The sequence below is a fragment of the Melospiza georgiana genome, chromosome 2 (assembly GCF_028018845.1).
Source record: "Melospiza georgiana isolate bMelGeo1 chromosome 2, bMelGeo1.pri, whole genome shotgun sequence".
NCBI lineage: Eukaryota > Metazoa > Chordata > Aves > Passeriformes > Passerellidae > Melospiza > Melospiza georgiana.
In genome coordinates this window covers 81170646-81191895 of record NC_080431.1, presented here as the reverse complement: position 1 = coordinate 81191895, position 21250 = coordinate 81170646, and the positions used below count along the sequence as shown (strand labels likewise).

At 42.1% G+C, this 21250-nt stretch overlaps 1 protein-coding gene and 1 long non-coding RNA gene across 2 annotated transcripts in view; one reads left to right on the top strand and one right to left on the bottom strand.

Moving 5' to 3' along the window:
* Positions 1-10597: 10597 nt before the first annotated feature.
* On the top strand, positions 10598-11707 carry LOC131096728 (uncharacterized). Its single transcript, XR_009116003.1, has 2 exons — positions 10598-11344; positions 11377-11707. It is a non-coding gene; the product is annotated as an uncharacterized LOC131096728 (long non-coding RNA).
* Positions 11708-11713: 6 nt separating this feature from the next.
* MAN1A2 (mannosidase alpha class 1A member 2) overlaps positions 11714-21250 on the bottom strand; it is a 132264-nt gene continuing 122727 nt past the window's right edge. The window contains exons 12-13 of the mRNA XM_058045284.1: positions 17496-17611; positions 11714-15059 (exon numbers count right to left, since the gene is read on the bottom strand). Of these exons, the coding sequence (XP_057901267.1) occupies positions 14927-15059; positions 17496-17611 (249 nt within the window). The 3' untranslated portion in view covers positions 11714-14926. The remainder of the gene's footprint in view (positions 15060-17495; positions 17612-21250) is intronic.

Below are 21250 nucleotides of genomic sequence, written 5' to 3'. Positions count from 1 at the left end.
CTCAATACTAACATACATAAATCACACTTCCAGGGGTGCTGAGTGCTTGAAGTCTGTGTTCAGTTTAATTATTCAACGCCCCAGACATTAGACAGTCCCAGTGCAAACATAACTATGTGCTTTAGTAACATCTTTGGTCAACTGTGTCAGATGTGAAGTAGCAGAATAGCAGACACCAGAACTGTCAGTCATGTTCTGGGGACACAGATCCCCACAAGGGTATGGCCTTTGGTTTCCATCTGCCTGCAAGGAGATTACTTCATCCCTCCCTACCTTCAGATGTGAGATGATTCACCTTTTCTGCCATGGTGACAATGATTATCAAATATCCTGAAGGAACACAGGCTCTCTCTTCCAAAGAGGTCTGGGGAGAGAAGGAAGGGTCACAAGCACTTTGGGTGCAGCTGCTTTGGGCCCTGGCAGAGCACCAGCTGCTCCTGTCAGGCCTCACCTCTCCCTGCAGCTGGGACACTGCACTTGGATCTCTGTGCTTTCTTCTTCTCCATCGCCTTCCATGGACACTGTTCCTCTTCCCTCCCCTGCAGGCACACTCTTATTGCATTTATTCTGCTCTCTGCACACCCTTAGAAAAGCAAAAACATGTTTAGCACAGTAACACCCACAATTTTTCTGGGCTAATGATATTTCATCCTAATGCTCAGTGGGTGCCAAGCAATGGGTGCAGCCATGGCTGCTCTGTCACTGAGGTAGGAGCAGGAAGGGCAATCCAGGCACAGGGAATTAGATCAGCAAGGGAAGAGGGACAACAGCAGCAAAGCCACTGTTTAACAGGGGGAGACACTTCACACATCAAAGGGGTGGGGCATTAAAACACATACCAGAAAACTGGGACAACTTTCCACATGTTTAACAGAAGTCCTAAAATATTCACAGATGCTGCCAGAGAGAATAAAGGACAATTTTTCTTCCACAGTTCAGTGACTTGTTTCCCAAGTGCAAGCTCCCATTGCCAGACTTTTCTTTGCCATTTTTGCCTTCACAGGAAGACAGTGGGATCTTTTTCATCTCTCCAAGAGCCTTGCTCCCAACAGTCAGATTTCTAAGTGCCAAATTCCTCCTTTGTTGAACTTCCTCCCTGTGTCTCGCTACCACATTCCTTCCTTCAATCCCCACGACAAGTCATTCCTGCTTAGAGGAAGCTCATTCCCCACTTCTGTCCCTGCCTGAGCACCCCTGGGTTGGCATCTGTGTTGCCTTTTGCTTCAGGTGTCTGCCCAAAATAGTGGAGTGCCTGCAATAAAACGTCCTGGAAGCCCAAGGGAGTGGCTGCCTGAGACATTTATCCTGCTGCCCAGAGGCACTGGAGCTGTTGTGCGCTGTTACCCAGTAACAAACACAAGCCAATAAAGATATTCCAAGGATACCGCGAGGGAGAACAGGCAAAATTACTGCAGAGGGTTGATTTCCTGCAAGTTTGCACTCCAGTCTACTTTGCAGTAACTTGTTTCCATGCTTTTACCCTTGGCAGGTTAGCAAAATGGCTACAAAATGCACTTGATCAGGACAAGCCTTGTTGTTTTTATGTCAGCTGACCAGGACCATTCTTCTGATTTAATTAGTTTGTCTGGCAATCAAGAAAGCAAACTATTGGTTATCAACGAAGCTCCACTGTCAACAGGATCACAGTCAGTAAGAAGAACTTTACTTCTGTATAAAGAATGGAAAGGAAAAAAAAAACCCAAAGCATTAAGGCTGCTTTGCTGGAAAGGTGTTTATTTACCCTTCAGACATGCAGAAAAGGATGAAATAGCAAATATATCAGTGGTACTTACATGCTAGAGGCAAATTAATGACTTCTGGTTCCAGCAGGTTCAAAACCCTACATTTATAAAGACCACCATTTGCTGTTAAATATTTTGTCACTGCAGAGGAGCAGAGTTTTGCTTGCTAAAAGGGACCAGGAACTATAATAACACACATTTTGAATAGATTTAGGAATAAGGAAGAAGCTCCAGAGGAACAGAAGCAAAAGTGGCTATCATGTCAATACCAGAAATCCATGCCTGGAATTGGTATCATTAATATAGGATACAGTCAGTGGAGGACAGTTGGATAGTTGATGCCAATGAGCATGGTTTTGTGAAAAATCCATTTTATCAGACAAGCATGACACTGGTATTCTGAGTGCATTGCAGACTTCAAAGAATGATAAAATTTTTTTACATTATGAAGTTAAATGGATTAATGCAGACTAAATTATAAAAATCACAAAATTAATGCTAACGTTCTCAATTATGATCTTTAAAATTGCTTTTTTTCTTTTTTAAAGCTTTGGCTCAGTTCACAGGCTTTGTGCAGAATAACAATGTGAAAAGTTATGAACAGGCCCTGTAATGTAGGAAACCAAACGTACCAATTGTTTCTTGACCTGAGAAATCTGTCACTGATACATGTAGCTATAATAGATTATAGTGGCTGTAAAGCTAATTTGGGAAGTGGGAGCACAGTTGGGTACATTCCCAAAGAACAACTTCACCACTCCTTGCCATGTCCCCTGCAGTCCCATGTAATACTCTTGTCCCTCCTGAAATCTCTCCCTCTGCATCTCCATCCCAGTTCAAAATCCACTGGATAACTGGAATTCATGTGTGGCTGTGCAATGGATTTCTTACTCAGACCAGTGATTGCTATTTCTAGACATTCCTCATTCACAAAGCTAAACTTGTCTCATTTCTTAAATAAGATGTGCCTCTCCAGTGCTGGCAGCAGGCACTGAATATTAAGCAGTTAAGGATTAATCTCCAAAAGGGAAAAGAATATTAATCAAAAATAAAGATTTATTAAATCTCCAGCTCGATCCTATAACAGGTGCCATTCAAAATGCTTAACATGCATTGTGGAAGACCATCAAGACAAAGAAAGGTGGGGATTTTTTGCTTCCTAAAACGTGGAAAGACAATCTAGAAACTTGAAAGGAAACAAAATACATGTGGGCAAAAATTGCTTTGAAGGTAGTGATATACTCGGTAATAATCTCATCCTGCCAGGGTTTTTTTGTTAAAAAGAAAATTCCTGTAATTTTCAGGAATGAAGCACCTTCATCTTCTCTATTTTCTTTTTCAAATATTCTTGCACCTCAAAATTTTCTACGTGGTGATTTCATCAGAAGCTAGATATATATTTTTCTGATAATCCCACATGCAATTTTAATTATATATTTAGGTTTCATTTATCTAGACCAAAAGCACACTGGATTTTTCACATGCACTCAGGCTTTCTACATGCTCTGTTTGCAATTTCTTTGTGCTGATGACATAAGGAACACTGCACACTCACCACTAAGACCAAGTAAGTTCACTTTCAGGGGGGAGTTTTTTTTGGTCCAAATTGGAATTGATGTCTCTTGTCCCCAGGGCTCTTGAAATAACCCTGGCCCACAGGTGCTGCTGCAGCAATGGTCTCTCTGGCCGGCCACCAGCAATAATCAGGAGATGAGAACTGTCGGATCCCGATCATGGCACGGCAGGTATTGCCTGTACAAAGTGGTTGGGGCAGTGTGGTTCTGCAGTGTTCAACTTCTCCTGCTTGTCCAGGAACTTTCCCTCAGCCCCCTTAAATGTCCTGGCTATCCATTTACAGAGAGGAATTAGTTACTATTACAGCGGCCTCATTTAATTCGAACTCTCTGTTCCTGGCATTGCCATAAATGAGGGAAAGGAACCAGGACAAGCTCTCAGCAGGAGCTGGATCACCTCTAGGAACAAGCTCTGTGATTAAGTGCGAACTGGCCGGGTCCTGCTGCAGGACACAGATCCCAGATGGAATCTCCTGCCCTCGGTGCCTCCTCCTGGGCTATGGGAGCAGCCAAGGTGGGCATCAGGGGCTGGCGGCAGAGGGCAGAGCTCCTGATGGACTGGACAGGCGGGTGGGAAGGGGCCACGGACACACCTGGGAGAGGTCCCGGGGTAAGGACCCGATCTGTGTGAGACTCCGTGTCCGGGCAGGCTGCTCAGGTCCAATCCGGCTGGCTATGGCCCTCAGCCCACACGATCTTACATGGACGAAGGCAAAAGACGAGAAGCGCTCTTCTCCACGCGGGAATGACTGTCCTCCCTTTATTCCCAGGAGAACTACCAGATGGAAAAACCCCCACGGACCGAGACCGCCAGCGGCCTCTAGGGCATTTTATACCCGGGGAATGGGGCAGAGGAAGAGAACCACAGGCAATGGGACACCGGTGAGGAGGGGCGAGAGGAGGGACTGACCAGGGCAGAGACCCCCAGGGGGTATTGGGGAGAGGGGTGGGTGAGGGGAAAGCCCTATGATAAGAGAGGGGAAGAACAAACCATGTGATATAACATCAACTATTCCGTGCAATATAAAGACTACTCAGTGCAAATCTCCAATCACCCAGTGCCAAACAATAACTAAATTAATTATTTAGTGCAATACCACAGATCTGCATTCAGATCTCGCCATCCTGCCACAGGGAAAGTTGTTTAGGGCATGGATGTCCAGGAGCGGCCGCTGGGTGGGGTGAGTGCCGTGTAAATCTGGGGCTCTCCCTTCGTGTCCCCTTCCCGCGGCTCCTGGGCGAGGACACAGCGGGACCGGAGCCCAGGATCAGGACTTGCCCCTCGGTGGCATTTCCTCCTTTTCTTGGAAAGGCAGGAGTGCACGATCAGCTGTTGGGTAGGACTGATGCTTTGCTCCACGCAGCTTAGATCTGCTGGCTCTGTTGTTCTGTGCCTCTTACTGCCACAAGATGGTATCTTCAGCGATGGTTTCCCCTCTTGCTCTGCAAAGCCCGACTTAATATTCCGACTGCGGAGTTTCTGTCCTCACAAAGTCTGCACTTTTATCACAAAAAACACCGTGCAAGGTTGCTGGTGTGGGCTGCCTGCTGCTGGGTACGGGGGATCCAGACAAACAGAGAAAAATGAACAACCCTGATACATCACAGAAGTATTCATCCCACCTCCTCTTCTGCATTCTTGGGTGCTTTGCAACCCAAGACAGCTCCTCTTACGAGTCAAAATTTCTCAATGTCGCTTTAAAGGAATGACTTGATACATATATTTTAAGAAAGGGTCTCAGGTTCATCCTCTGACACTGCTCCAGTGGGAGTGATGCCATGCTTAGCTGTGACAACACCAGAGCTACAGCACAGCTGAGATAGTGTCTGGAAGAAGCTTCCAAAACTGGAGTGTCACTGTCTAGCTTTTTGTTCCTGTCTGAGAACAAGTTGGTTAATACACTGGAAGTCTGCTGGGTCTCTCTGCACAAGCAGATAAATAGCACAGGATTAAAAAATCCCTTGAGTTTCCCCCTTGCTTCCTCCCTCCAGCACTCCTGCTGCAAGTGATGGAAGAACCACAGGTGACAGACTCAAGGTCAAGTGTATGAATCCCATTCAAGTGCGTAAATCCCATTTATTCATTTCCACTTTGGTGTGGAAAAATTATTCTGTCCCCATGAAGATGAGTGCAAGAATCCTTGAAGTGACTCTGGGGCTCCCATTTATATCACAGGGACATTTTACCTGGATGTTCTGTTTTTGAGTGTTTTGTTTTGTACTTGGTTACTGTGAGCCATCTCACTAAAACCAAGATGCTGCCAACTGTTTGAACCAGAGCAGTCCACAGGATCAATTGTGTGGTATGTCTATGGAATGAAGATCCATGTCTGCTTCACATTTAAGTTGTAAAAAAATTTGGAATTTTATTTTCTGAACAGCAAGTTGCCCTTAAGTTTCTGTAGCAACGCTCTGGGTGAGCTTAATGCAGCAGTGCCCGCTCTTGATCATTTAATAATGCTGGAACTTCTGCCAGATTGGAAGATAAGCCAAGTTTTATTTTTCATTTATTTTTAAGGGTGGTTCTCACCATTCTGGAAAAAAAAAAAAGGTCAGAGCTTGGAAATATTAAACTCTGAGTGGCACAAAAGCTCGAGATTAAATAAAACTCCACAACTGCAGACATGGAAAAAGATCCTCAAACTCATTATTTAGAAGCAATCTCATAATTCTTGCAGCCTGACTCATCAGTTTTTGAAAAATCAGGCTTGTGAAGCAGCTGAAGTACAGCCTTTTCCCAACAGGAGCCAGTTAAAATCTCATGGTGCCCACAGAGGTTACAGACTCTCCACATCAGGTGATTTTTTTTCCCTTCAGGAAGAAGGCTCCTCACAGTCACAGTTCCTATCCCATATCAGAAATGCATCTTCATCCTTTGTATTGATTTTCTGATCTGTTCAGGGCAGATTGCTGTGCCCCCTGTGCCTGGCTGGCTCTGCTCAGCCTCGCTGACTCCCCAAACCAGGAACTTTGCAAATCCTGGCAAGTTAAAAACACAGGGGTGGACAAAGATTGTTCAGCATTTGGGTGAGAGTGTCTGACATATGAACCTTAATGCTCAAATGTCACCATTCTGGAAGTCAGTCTGATTCTATTATTGAAAACAAACTATGACTTCCAGATTCCGAGCTGACATGTGCCAGAGCACACCCAGCCACATCCTTGCCCTTTCCCAACAGCTCAAGCTGGCAAGAAGTTTCTACTGCAGGGGTAAAAAAAAGGATGTGGGCAGAGCATCTTCCTGATGCAGCTAACCAGCCTCTGGCACCGAACATAACCTGTTCAGAGGGAACATCTCCAGGGCTACAGACTGTGCTCTATGAAGCCTGGATGTGCTTGACCCATAGACTTCCATTAAGAAACAGCATGAGCAGGATCTGGAGGAAATTTGAGGCAGCATATTGAATTTTTTTCTTAGGGGATACACTTGAAAAAGGAGCATTTGTGTATTATTTAAGCTAATAAAAAGTCAGCGTAACGATGTCACCTAGATGTGGCAGTGAATTTTTCACTGTTGTCACTGAACTCATCAAAGCCTGCTTCACAGCGAAGCAATTAATTCCACAAGTTGATGGCTGGTGTGCATTCAAAGATTTGGAGGATTTTTTCCCTGTGGAAAATTTGCACTTCAGTTGCAAAATTTCTAATGAGAACCTGAAAACCTAACCTTGCTGTAATACAAGTAGAAGTACAGTGTGGGAGTTTGGCATAAGGTTTAGCAGACTGTAGTACTGGTCTGACATATATGGTTGCTCAAGTTACACTGGTTTTAAGATTTGAGCACACGAACAGCAAGAATCTGTGCATTCTTTGAAATTATGTGCCTGGCTGAAGTGTTCAAAATGCATGACCATGTATCAGTGCTGAGCTAAGAGAACACTTGCAAAAATGCCAGAGAACTGTCATGGAAATCCCTTGATGTGAACATTAATTAGTGCAGAAATAGCCCACAGGCATAAAGCGCCCCAAGTAATAACAGGATGTGTACCCAAACAAAGGACAAGATGAGCCATCTAGAACTGGGAGCAGAAAGAATTTAAATTCATGCAACAGAGAGTATCTTTAGAGATTCTCTCTTGAGGGTACTGGTGATCTTCCCTTAGTTTGCTGTGTAAAAATTACTGCACAAAGGACTCTATTTGCAGACTACCACTCCTTTGTTTTAATATAATATTCTTAGTTACTTGGGTTTTGTTCAGTAACAATCTTTAGATCAAAAGAGATTGGTGTCCCTCTGTTGTTAACACTGTGCTCCAACACCCTGCAATCTGTTTCTGATTTCTCCACAGAAAATCCAGTGGCAAAAGGTCATTGGATAACCGTGTTAGAAAACTTAATAGGAAGTCTTTTGGTGAATTTCTATTCATCATTACTCAAACAGCATAGCAAATGTGAGTGAGTAACTCCCATCCATGAAGTTAAGAAAGGCTTTTTTCTTCCTGATTCCATGGCCTTTTACACTCACCCTGCCCTAGAAACAGATAACAGAGCAAAGGAAAGAGCTTTTGTAAACTCAACCCTAGACTTAGAGATCCCACAGGAGCTCTGGAATGCAGGACAGCAAAGGACCTCCTACATCCTTGATTCAGGTACATGAAACTGCAGGCAAGCACAAAACATCATCCTTTATTCAGCAGATAAACATGTGTTCTACTCCTAGGACATCATTGTCAGAAGTTATTCAGGTGTTGCAGATATCAGTTTGTGTGGGGCCTTTGTGCAAGGTTTGTCCTCCAGGAAAAACAGCTTTTTTCTCTCCCAGGCTGACCAACCACTTGATTGTGTTGTGGACAGCAGATATCCCCTCTGTCAGCCTTCCACTTTGCCAGGTTGAATTCCTCTCACCTCTCCTGATGCCAACTCCCCATTCCCTGGTAAGCCTCAATACTCCTGTCTCCACTGAGACAAGCCCTCCTGAACACAGTGACCAGAACCACAGAGCACATCTCAGAGGTGTTCACCCATCTCTGCACAGCACTGACATGCTTTTTGTGTCATCAGAAACGGCCTCCCAGTGCATGGATGCCTTGCCAGCACCATGAGGCTCCTTGGCAGAGCTTGCTCTGTCCCTGACAGCCGCTATTGATTCAATGAGTGACTGGACTAATTCCAGAGAACAACCCCCCTCCATGGATGTCAAGGCCTATTAAATACCACGATAATCACCTATGGCTCAGGAAGCTCCACATCACTTCAGGCTGTTTGTGAAGTATCAAAATTCACTTTCCTGCTCCTCTGTTGGAATTTGCTCTTGATCAGAGTTGAGTCAAGATATGAGGTCAGACAGACATTAGTTTTGACTCAGCACAACCATTTTAATTTTCACTTGTTTCTTTCACCTTGCACTGATGATTTGTATATTATGGCTGACTGTATGTTCAGCCATATATGTTCTGTTTTTTCTGTTACCAATTTCAGATTGACAACATCACAGACTACAGTGAAAGGTTTTGCTCCTTGTCCCAGGAGGAACAACTTTGCATTTTCACTTTTTAAATCTCTTTTGTCTTCTGCTGTTAGAGGTATCAGCATTATCTGATCCTTTATTCTCTGTATTGACAATTCTTTCTAGATTTTTCTGCAAACAAATTCTTCTTACCATTACAGACAGACATCACACCTGTCACCTGTGACTACTCGGAAACCACCTAAGAAAGCAGTGACACTGTTGGTGCACATGAACACACGGTGCTTTTCCCTTCCTCCCCAAATTCTTCCCTGAATTTTTACCTGCAAGTAAGTTTGGCTACATGAGTGACTGCTCTTTCTCAAACCATTTCTCATGGGGGTTGCCTCAGCCTGAAATACTGTCAAAAAGATTCTTGCTCTTCGTATTAAAAAAACAACCACACCATCACCAGCCTTCACACATCCCACACGTGAACCAGCAAAGATAGAGTAATGCTTCCTTTCCAAAGCCCACAGAAAGCCTATGACTTTGCACTGAGAGAAACCAGCTCCCAGAGCTACAAGACAAAGGCTAAAAATAACCCATTAAAGGATTAATTTCAGGATTTTTAAATACAGCTAATTAATATGCATAGGAAAGACACATGGTCTCCAGGAAGGAGCACACACAATCACAGAGTCTGCAAGGGAAGGGAGCGGGGTGGGTGACATGCAGGCAGAGTGCCAGCAGAGAGATAAAAGAGGATATTCCCTATATATATCCCTTGGGCAGAGAACATGCAAAAGAACGTCTGCTTCAGAGGAGGTGCAAGCAGAGGCGGGAAGCACTTCACTGTTGAAGAGGCACAGACAATGCAGTGCAACCACAAAGGACAGGACACACCTTGCTACAGCAAGTGAATCCCAGTGAGGTGGTTCAGGGGCTGAGGACACCACAGGGAGATCAAAGGATGCAAAAGCTGCTGCTTTGGAAGTGACGCTGCAGTTGGGAGCTGGGTGCAGCGTGAATGTGCCAGTGCAAGAAGCTATGGAGCAACACATGGATGAAAAACTGGATCTCAAGGTGGATTGCATGGCAGTGCAGCAGGAGCCATGTGTTGCACTCAGTTATGGCACTTAGGAGGCAATTTCCTCTTATTATCATTGCATCCTGAAAACAAGGTACCATGTATAAGCAACATGGGTGATGTCAGACAGAAAGGATTATGCAAAGTTAAAGTGAATCAGAAAGCAAATCTGGTTATTCACTGGTTGTACTGTAAAAACAGAACTATAGCAGCAGTTCCAGAGAATTTCAAGGTGCAGGGGAAAAACAAGCTCAGTTGAAGCCACATAGCAGTTTCCCTGTGAATAACACTTAATTGGAAACTTTCCATTTCCCAGACAGCAGAGGAATGGATAGACAGATGTTATCGCCCAACTCACTGGCTACTGAAGTCTCAAGAAAAGCTGGGGGTTTAACCTGGTGTCTTAATTATTTAGTACCACTGCTTGTCTGTCTGACCCTTTACCCTCATCTAAAAGGATCTTTGGACCTTTTAGCCACTTTCACACAATTTCACACAACTTTCGTAAGGTTTGGTGGCTTTCACAATGACACCCAGGAACAGCCTTGAAGTGTTGTGCCTGAAGCTGCACCTTGAGAGCCATCTGAGCACTACAGGGACCTGTCAGAAGCAAGTACAAGGTACAGGGGTTTAAATTTGCAACAGGGGGTCTTGATACATTTTTAAGTTGACTAAGTCCTTAGTAGAGCTGCAGTGGAAAGAAAAGTTGCAGCACCACCATGCCTTTGGAATAGGGTCAGCTTCACACTTCAGTGCTACAGGATGCTGCTTTTGGAGGCAAAGGACAAAAACCACACTCTTTTCACTTAAAGACATTCTTTATTCAATCTTTTTATATACAATATTATTTTTTAATCTGTAAAAAGTACATATGCAGGATTCCAGGTCAGAGGCAGAAGGTTTCCACATCAGAAGATAGACTTTTGCCCTTTTATTATTTTGGAGGAAAAAAAAATCTGTCAGTTTTAGACAAAGCAAGAATAAAGGCAGAATGCAAATCCAACTTCCACCAAGCAATTAGGATTAAAGGCAACAATTCACTGTAACAGGTCAGGCTGTCTCCTCTGACTTTGGTGGTTCCCAACTTTCCTGGGCAATTACAGAGCAGTTTGTTAGAAGGCGCTGACAGCTGAAGCAGTTCCTGCTTAATATCTCTGCTACAGCTTGCACACAACTTGCAAAAGAGCCTGGGCTTCCTCTGTGTATGGCAACTCAAACTCTTGAGTCAGAAGACTTTTCTCAAGATTCAAGGAGTGAAAGAGGGATGTCTTACTCAAGGTGAACGGATCTCCCAACTACAGTATGGATCAAGAGCTTGCTTTCATTTTTCTCTGGCATCAAGAAGTCTGTTTCTTATTTGTCCCCTTATAAACATGGTCTAGGCTTAGTAGTGTGAATACCAACAGGGCTTTGCTGAGGGGGTGCACCTCTAACCTTAAAGGATGGCATTACAGGGAGTGTGTAATTAATGTCACCTTTCAGAACCCAGGCAATATTTAAATCTTGTAAAATACTGTGAGGGAATGTGTCAGTGTTTGGGAGCTAGAACACAGTGATCCATAAATCTGGAGCAGAGAGCTGAAGGAACAGCAAAGGTGTGACTGGCACATGGAACTACTTGCTCTTCCTTCTACTCCAGGGCACTTGCTATTTTCTACACTTTCCTTGAACATTCAGTTTGAAGGACTATATTGTGCAACAAAATTAACACTCAGAATATCCTTCAAGGGTGCTTTTTATTTAGAGGACAATGCTAAGAATTTGACTTCTTGACTGCGGGACATGCACAGCTCCAGGGTTGTTAATGGAAGCTGCAGAAATCTGGCCTCTTTGAAAAGTCAAGCTCTAATTGCTAGAAAAAAATTACTGTTGGCAGATCCTGACCAACAGGCAAGTTTGAGGCTTGGATTAGGAACATGCAAACAGGAAATAGACAATTTGGGGATTTCCAGGCTCTTGCCCAAATCCAGTGTGCCAAAAATGCACATGATTTTCTGGTTTTTATTTCATTCTGTAAGGGGAGAGGGTATTGTAGAAGTTGTAAAATGGGACAGCTACCTAGAGAAAATGAGGATTGTTTTGTTAGAGAGTACAGTGCAAGACTCAGAAACAGCTAGGACTAAAAAGTCATTTTTGTGCTTAAATTTACACTCTTATCTTCAAGAAAGTAAGACAGCAGCAACAGAATGAAATGGCAACATTCTACTGTACCTTATGTACCCAGAGGGAAAACAGTCTGAACTTTGGGTTGCACGTAATGCCATTTTGCAGATCAGAACCTACTTTTCTGTGAAGGACTCAGAAGGAGGGCACATCACTTCAGTCTGAAGTTTCAGTATCTGTGGTGCCTGGTAATTAAGCATGTACCTCGGCCAGAACCCATAAACTCCAAACTCTGCTTGATCTAGGAAATCTCAGGATGAAATTTATGAAAGACACAGTAATTAGTCCTTAAAATGCATTGTTTTTGATAGACTCTGCACATCATTAGCTTCTGGAGGAAAAGGCCAGTTGGTACTTTAAAGAATGATGGAGTATAAACTGACTGTTATTGGGGTGACTAGGAAACAAGAAACAAGTGTTCTTTATTTGGTTCCTGCTGCTTATCTACACAAAGAAGAAACAGCAGTACTGTACATCTGCTTTGAGAAGAACACCATCCCATAACATGAAATGGCTTTGTCTTCAATTCAGACATTCTTGTGGCAATAAGTTAACCCACTGGGATTCATGGAGAAGTTTGAAAATTTGAAGGGTTCCTCTTTAATTCACAAGAGGGGGATGGAGGAGGAGAAGCAGGTTTGCTGTTTCTGGGACTCCTTGACATTTCTCTGAACAGACTGGCAGCCATTCTACACCTGCATTTACCAGGGGGAGTACAGGGACAGGTCTATGGGGCAGAAAGTGCTTTTATTATTTTTAAATCTTTCTTTCTTTCTTTCTTAACAGAAAGGTCTGCTTTTCCTCTTTCTTCTATATACCCAGAGACATGTAGGAGAACAAGGCAATCAAGTGCAGTTTTAAACTAATAACAGTTCTCATAGGATCAGAAAAACAATTTGAAAACACAGCATATCTGAACTTGGGAAAATGAAAAATTGCTAGTTCTTCAGTAAGTCACTGAGTAATAATTAGAAAAATAAATTAATGTGGGGCCAGTAAGAAGAATCCATTTATTAAGCTACTTCTAATTTTAAATAAACAATTACTGAAATCAGTATTATTTACCATACCAATTACTTTATAAGTTCTCAAATTATTTTTAGGATACGGCTGCAAATTACAGTAACAAAGTAACTGGTATTAAGGTAGAAACATTGAGACTCAAACTTTTCCCAAGCCCCATGTTTTCTTCCTCTTAAACTAAAGTAACTGTCTGGAAAAAAAGCATCTGACAGTATTTTTACTTAAGATCATATGATGATTTCTATGTCTAAGTTAGTGACACAGACAAATGAAGAGTAATTTTGGGGGGAAACTCTACAGTCAGATGTAATATAATATGATAAGGAGCAAAGTTTTTTTTAAAAAAACTTCATAGAAAAACATTTTTGAGGAGGGAAAATAGCACTCACTCTCTTTAAATCTGATGCTGTACTGCTGTAGCTCACTGAAGAGTTCTCCCACTTGCTTCAGTACAAAAACATCATCAAGATTTTTTAAAGACTCAACCTGTGCACTGATTAGGAGGGAAACCTGCAGGCTGTTTGTCAGCAAAGGAGCCAGTCACCATGGCAAAAAGATCTGAGAGCTATATAGGGGAATAAAAAGAATAGTTTGAGCTGTAATTATTCTGAGCAACAGTAAAAGAGATTGAGGAAGACAAAACTGAAAAGATAAAAAATCTGGAAAGATGAAACTTTTTTTAGCAAATAAATGAAGACTGAAAAATACTCCATTTAAGGGATACTATCCAGCCCAGCCATGATGTACTTGAAAATACCCCATGCATTTAGCAGCATCATAAATTAATGAAAGAAGAGACTCTTCAGTTTCTTTTTCCAGTCACATATGAGAGATGTTAGGCTGCTTCCAAAGATCATGTTGGATTTGTACTGGAGCACCCAGAAGAAAAGCAAGTTTTGTAAAGTAAATCAAAAGCAGTTTTAGGCTTCTGTCAGACACCCATATACCTGCAAAGAAGGTTCTGTGAATAGTATCCAAAGAGTGTAATGTAACAGATTGTATACAAAAATACAGAGCAGCAAGCTCTCACTGCTTAGCTCAAGGGGAGCTTCTTTTAGTTCCATATATTGTATCCTCCTATATAAATCATGAAACAGTTATGCTTATGTTGTCATCTCTTTTTATCTAGCTAAAAGAACCAGGATTAAGAGGAGAATGGTTTTTTTCATGTGACATAATTTGTGAGGAAGGGAAACTTAGGCTCCTTCCTACTCCTGTGATACACTCCAGACTCTGACTGAGCTTGCCAAATGAACTAAGCCCACTCTGCTGACAGTGAACTACAAAGCAAATGCTTACTAATTGTTTTTTCTTTTTTGGATATAAGCATTATTTTGAAAAGGGGAAATGAGGAGGCAATATTTTTTGTACTTTAGGTCTAACAGATAAGAGGCTCTGAGAATGGCTGCCAGTCTGGACAGATGCTCCTTAGAAAATTCAGACAGGTACAGAAAGAAATTCAAATCCTGATGCTGCTGGTGCAGTGGTGTTGCTTTGTTCATGCCATCATAAAAATTTTGAAAAAAAGAAAAAAAGAAAGGAAAAGAAAACCTAGGTATTTGGAACCCACCCAATCTGAAGAGGTGACTGTGTGTTGTTCCTTGCAACAGCAAGCAGCAAGTTCCTTTCCCTGGAAGGGAAAGCCTCCTCTTTCTCGTGCTGCTGCATTAATATCATCTGTAGATTCCATGTCTTGCCAGGGTTCAAAGCGTGTGAAGTCTCCGCCTGCAAAAATCACACTCACGTGTTTTGGTCATGTATAAAACAGAACTTTTAACTTATTTATATGTTGAAGAGCTTCATTTCCCATGCCAATACTTGCTTGACTCGGGGGTCTAGGTTTACCAAGTGTCTGTCTGTCTGTCTCCCCTCCTGCTAAAGTCTCAAGTGGTCCATGTAAACAAAACAGAGCTGAAAACAGTCTCTCTTCCTCTTCATAGAGCTGTTTTTATCGATATGCAGGATTTCCTGACAGTGTGGTGTTGGCTAAATGTAAAACAGGCAGAGGATGAGCTTCTGTGTTAAAAACCCAGTTGTCTAATGGTAGAAGATCATCATTGGAGAAAAGCAGATACAAATACCTGGACAACAAGACAGAGATGAAAAACGTGGGTATTAAAGCAGAGCACAGGCAGACAGGAGCAACAGACCATCTTCAGGCTTCACAGTTCAGCAACTACAGCTATAAACAAATTACTTGCTTTCAATCTTTGTACAGCACACACACAACCTTCCCTATTATGACAATCTGAACTCATTTTTATTATGATCAAGCCCTTCAATGAAAAGTTGTTATAATGACAACATTTTAATCTTTCCAAGAAACTTTTGTTTTTTGAGTCTCCGTTCAAAGACCTGCAGTGTAAAACAAACATCAAGACCCCAAGCACAAGTATTTGGGGACCAGAAGAGCAGAGAAGTTGTCAAAAAGCTTTTCTTAATGGAGGAAACCCACTTGGAAATTACTAATCCTCTTTAATCCAAGCCAAAGGTTTCGTGAAGAAGCGACTAAACCATGGCAGATATCTGATTTGTCATCACTGTTCTGGAAGCTGGTTCAGCTTCTGGTGAGAGGAAATGGGACAACAGATTGTGCAGAGGTTTTCACAGATGTTGTACATTATAATAAAATGCAGAGGACATAAAGCATGTAACAAAATAAGGATTACTGGACATATGCAGAAAAAAAATATTTGTTGTTCCTTTTTTCTTAATGCACACTTTGAATGTGGCTGTGCTGTAACTCTGTAGGACATACTGGTAGTAGGGATCTGTCAAAGTTTCCTAACACAACAGCTAAAACTCAAATGAATTTCCCGTGTTACAGAACACCTGGCTGTGTGAGTGCAAGCACAACAGTGTGGGTGTACAGGATCTCTCACCTCCTGCTTGCTTTCCTGCCATCCAGAAAAAGACAGCTCTTGCTGCACTTGACAAGGAAAGGGTGTCATTCCCATTAGTGGACTCTGCCACATCCAGAATGTGCACACTTGTTCTGCTGCTCCTTTGCTCTCTCTCCATCAGACACTGGGAGTGTCTGCTGCTTTCAGCCCTGTGTCACTGTCTGATCAATTCTTCTGCTGCCTTTATTTGCCAGCTCTATCCACAATCCAGTCAGTGGAGCCTTACTTTTTCTTTCCTTCCTCATCTATTTACTGTTTACAGATAAAAATTTCTTGCAGGGATGATTCAGTTTTGTCACACGTATCTTGTTTCCTTCTCCACACTCTTCATTTGTCTTTAAAGCATCAGACCCTTCCTTTCCTCAATACTTCTGCCTTGCTCTCTCCTGCTGCAGCACTCCAAGCCCCTTCTCACCACAGCAGCAATATTTCATCTTACTCAAACTCACCTTCCTCACTTGATTCACACTTTTCCTTTGAATAACTTAAGCAACCTATTTCTCCATCTTGGTCCTTCCCACTCAACAGGTACCTTCATGCCAGGTACTGCTCAAATCTCTCAAATTTGCTGTGTATCTCTGATGAATTGAAGTATCCAAGCAGCAACAAAGCATATTTGGGACAGTTACCAAATTTGAATTTGAGAGGAATGAATATGAATAGCAGAATAGACTACAGCAGGTATTGCTTAAGACATATTTTACGCTCCTCTTCTGAGGAACATCGTCATTTTTCTCATGACATCATACCCAACCCTTCTGTCTTTATTTTCATTTGGGCTATCTCATTGTGAAACCACTTTCTGGTTTGGGCTATGCCAATTGCATCAATGTCAAAAACATCTAATATTCAGCTCTTCAATAAACCTTCATTTTGTTCCACAAGCAGGAAATATTCCAAACCAAAAGTCAGTAAAAATTTCTGAGTTCTTTCCTAGAAATGCCACCATCTGCAATGCTTGTACTATAATATATCCAGTTACTGAATGATGCATCAGTGAATTTTCAGATCTCCTTGTGATTATTTAAGATGCAGACAGGATTCTGGTGATACATCAAAAGTCAGCCTTGCCACCACACAAGTCCCTTAGGAGCAGATTTCATTCTCTCATTTGGCTTTTATAGGCAGATCAATCATATACCATCAGTTCCTGGAGAGGTACTGTTTCTCTGCCCTGACCTGTTTGAAACTGCTGCCTCTCTCTTTGGGACCACTGCTTTTAGTCTCCAGAAAATGAACTTGAAGAGTAAGTGAAATAAAATTAAAGAAGACAACAGAGGAGGTGGCAGCGGCTGACTTCCTTTTTATAATGGTAACACAAGGCAACAAAGTATTGTGATTACCTAGAGGAATTTGGTAAGGAGCCAGCAGAAGGATAGAATAGCCACACTATCCCCTTAGACACAATGAACTTGGAGTCCCTTTTTCTCAGTGAAACATGCTGTGATGCCTGAATTAGACACAAAACCTGCCATTTTCAGGACCTGCTTTCTGTTCCATTTGGTGCTCCTAATACTTGAAAGCAGTCTTTGTCTCTTTAGCTACCTGTGGAGCATCTTCTAGAATTTAGATGTGAGTTTTTTACAGAAAGATGCAGAAGTGAAAAGTACTTACTTCAAAGTTTCAGCAAGGAAAAAGCTCTGCTGTACATCATCATATGTAGGAGATGAGGAATACACATCCTTGACACCAGAAAAGCCACCACTAACTCGGCAATACTTGTCAATTGCCTGCAAAAAGGAAGGGAAAAGACAGAAAATTTAACTGTAGAACAAGTTTTGGAAATTTTAAAGCATCAAGCTTAATCAACAAAGAAGGTGGTTCTTTTTGTGCTGCATTTCTCTGCTGTGAATGTCTTAGTTGAAGGATGCTATGGACATTAACAGTTTATGCTGAAAAAAATAGACTGGACACATACAGAAGTTGCATCCTTCCAGCATTATTAATGACACCGCATTTGGCAAACTGCTACATGCTAAGAAAGTAGTCTGGGGAAGAACACTTTCTTTCCTGGGTATTTACTGTTGGCTGATATTGATGACATGACAAGGACTCCATACACTTTTTCTCTGAGCTCATGCAGTTCCTCATTGGTGACACTGGGTAGAACATCAGTCAAATCAATGGAATAAGTGCTGTGATGTGCACAGGAAGGTAACAAACATCCCTGGATTTTGGAGCTGGAAGAGTCTGAAGAGTTATAGGAATTCTTTGATTGGTAGCTAGTCATGGAGACTTACTGAAAGTAGAAATAAAATACTGTTCTCATCTTTATGGACTGTTGATTCCATCCTGTAAACTCTTCTAGCTGCAGCTTTCTCCCCTCATCTCCTTCTCTTACCTATGTTATTCTGTTTCCTGTTTATACAGCTGAAACTCAAGTCAGCTTGCATGCTGGACTGCAGCAGAGCTCTTTACCTTTAAAGCATGGAGTTTAAATCCATGCAGATTCCATGAAGGAAGGGGCCAATGGATTCTTCCCCTCCCCAGCTTCAACACAGTACTGTGAAAAGCACAATGGAAGAGGAGGAGACGGGAAAGAAAGCGTTAGTAGCTCAGAGCACCTCTCGCCTACACTTTCATTATTCCACTGCCATGCACGACCTTACAGCACACAAGGATATCAGCCATTAAAACTGGCTCTGAAGAAATGATTCACAGGTTATTTGTGCTTCCCTGCTGCTTTGACTGTGCTTCCTCAGCAGATAGCAACTCTTTTAATAGATTCATGCAGGGACAGAAAAGAATCAGGGATGAAGGAAAATGTTTGTCTCGGGATGTCTGTCATTACCAACAACTGAACACAGCCACCTGTAGCTCAGTCATCTATGATTCAGCCCGATAGCCTTGTGTGAAGCTCCTCTCCACAGGGTGCTTTAGGCCCACATTTCTGTTAATTCTGATTTTTGCTAGTTATACTCAGCAGAAGCTGAGGGGAGTCAAGGCAGGGGAGCAAATAAGTTTTGAATTATGCCCTTTTTATGCAGAGAAAACAGATTCAATCAAAACTAACTCTTCAAGGACCTCAGTATTGCCTTTGCATACTAGAAATACTGGGAGACAGAGAGGAATTTTCCACTGGGCAAATGGACAAAGAATGTCAGCAGATGCTGTCACTGAAATCAGGAGGAAAAGCAAAAAATTGAGCAGGATACCCAGGACAGTAAGTCACAGCAGGTACTACAGCTGACCTCCTCCTAGAACATACCCTGTGGAAATCTCAGACCGTTCACGGACCAAAGAATAATCCAGACTCTACAAAGTTCTTTCAATTTTCCAAAAAGCAAGGTTTTAGAAAAGCAAGTGGAGAGACTGGCAAAAGGATGTTATTGGAATAGCTGTGGCTCTAGAGTCTGAACTTCTGCCAAGAAAGGTACATTCTTTCTTGGCAAAATCTAATGCTTACTGTAATTCCTTATCTCAAGCACAGCTTTCTCCAAGTTTGGAGGCAAAGGCTCCATTTTTTGTTGGGACTTGAGTCTAAAAGGAGAAAGTGTCTGGATGAATTACTTTCAGATTTGGTTACTGGTGCAGGATAGGGCTACACTGAGAGTTCTCACATGCTGAGAGCTGGGTGGACCAGGTTTTCTCTACAGTGAAGGGAAAGGTGTATGTGACACATCTAACCCATGACAATCTCTTTGTCTGCATGCTCTTGCACAACAAAAGTGATGCTAGCTACCACATGGCAGCCAAACAACAACATCAACAACACAAACAACCCCAACATCACTCTCTCCACACAAAATCAAAACACACCCATCAACCAAACCAACAAAAAGGAAAGAAAAAAATGAATTGCTTAGCTTCTGAAGAAATAACGCATATGCTGTTTACAGAACAATTTGCATATTCCTCCCCAGAACTCCTACAGACTCCAGGTAGGTGTTTTATGAATAAACAAGAGCCAAAGCCCTTTTTAGGCAGAAAATGAAGTGCCTGCTCTTGGCACTATCCCCTTTTATAATAATGCAGAACCCGACCTTGTGTCTGCTCTGAAGCATGGCAAGATGGAGGAGGAAGCCCCAGTGTTTACAACTCCTGCCAGAATTCCCAGCATACAGCCTGATCAGGACTCTGGTCCACCAGCCAGCAACCCTGATGCTGTGTGCCCCAGCCTGTACAGGAGAAACCTGCTAGTGACTGTGGCAAAATGAAAACAAGGAATACATGGTACCACTGTATGGACACTATCTCCTTCCTCCAGAAGAATTAAATCCCCAAGCCAATGTAAGAGACAAAACTTGCTTATTTTGGAAATTGCAGCTAGTGGATAGCACTGAGATCCTCCTCTATGCTCTAGAGGTCTCATATTTGGGTAACTAAGCGCAAAACTGGTGAAGCCAGCAGGCCTACAAGCCTAGAGAGAGAAAATGTATGATCTATTTTTTTTTTTATGATCAACTTTTTTTTTTCCTTACAGTTACCAAGTAACCTTGTATCTTCAGAAATTTCTCCTTGGGAAAGCAGACTTGTGCTCAGAATAGGCAAAGGATTAACCCTAGCTGATCAGAGTTCTACATAATACAGGTAGTAGTGAACTGTACAGGAAAAAAAGCCTCTGAAAAATTGCTTTTCAGCTATTCATCCAAACAGAAAATTTTAAAACATGAACAAATAATTTGTCCTTGATTCCAAGATGTGCAAAACTTCAGGACACTGGCTGAAAAACTTGGTGCCACAGACAAGCTGCTTAGATGCCACTTGAAATTCTCAGTGTTCTGTTTTCACACAGACCTCAGAGCACTTGGTGCACTGGCATCTGCTTTGCCACCCAGATACACTTTCATTCCAGAGCTGAAGACCAGTCTCCCTGTAAAAATAATGCTTAATTTATTGCACCAGAGAATACAGGGAAGCTTCAAGATGACTGGAAGGGTATTAAGGTAATATTGCTACCATTATGAGGCACTGGCAGACTGAATAATTATAGGACAGCATACCTAATGTTGGTTCCAGTCAATTACAGAGACACATGGATACATACATATATATATATATGTATATAAAATTAGAGGATAACTGACACCAATCAGCATGGTTTTATAGAAAACTATTTTGGTCACAAGCTTGATTTCATTCTTTGAGAGCTACAAATTTGACAAATAAAGGTAACTGCAAAGATGCAATAAACTTAAAAGCTTCTAACGCAATTGCCACAGTATTTAAGATGTTATGAGAAGACAAGGCAGCACTATACCATATCAATATAATTCAATTTAAAATTGACTGACAGCGCTATAAGAAAGAACTGGCAATGCAAAATCACCACAAAATAGAGCTGCTTCTCACAGAGATCCACAAGGAGCAGTCTGAAGTTTTATCAATCACTGAACACTGCTGCTGGCTACAATGACATATGTAAATAA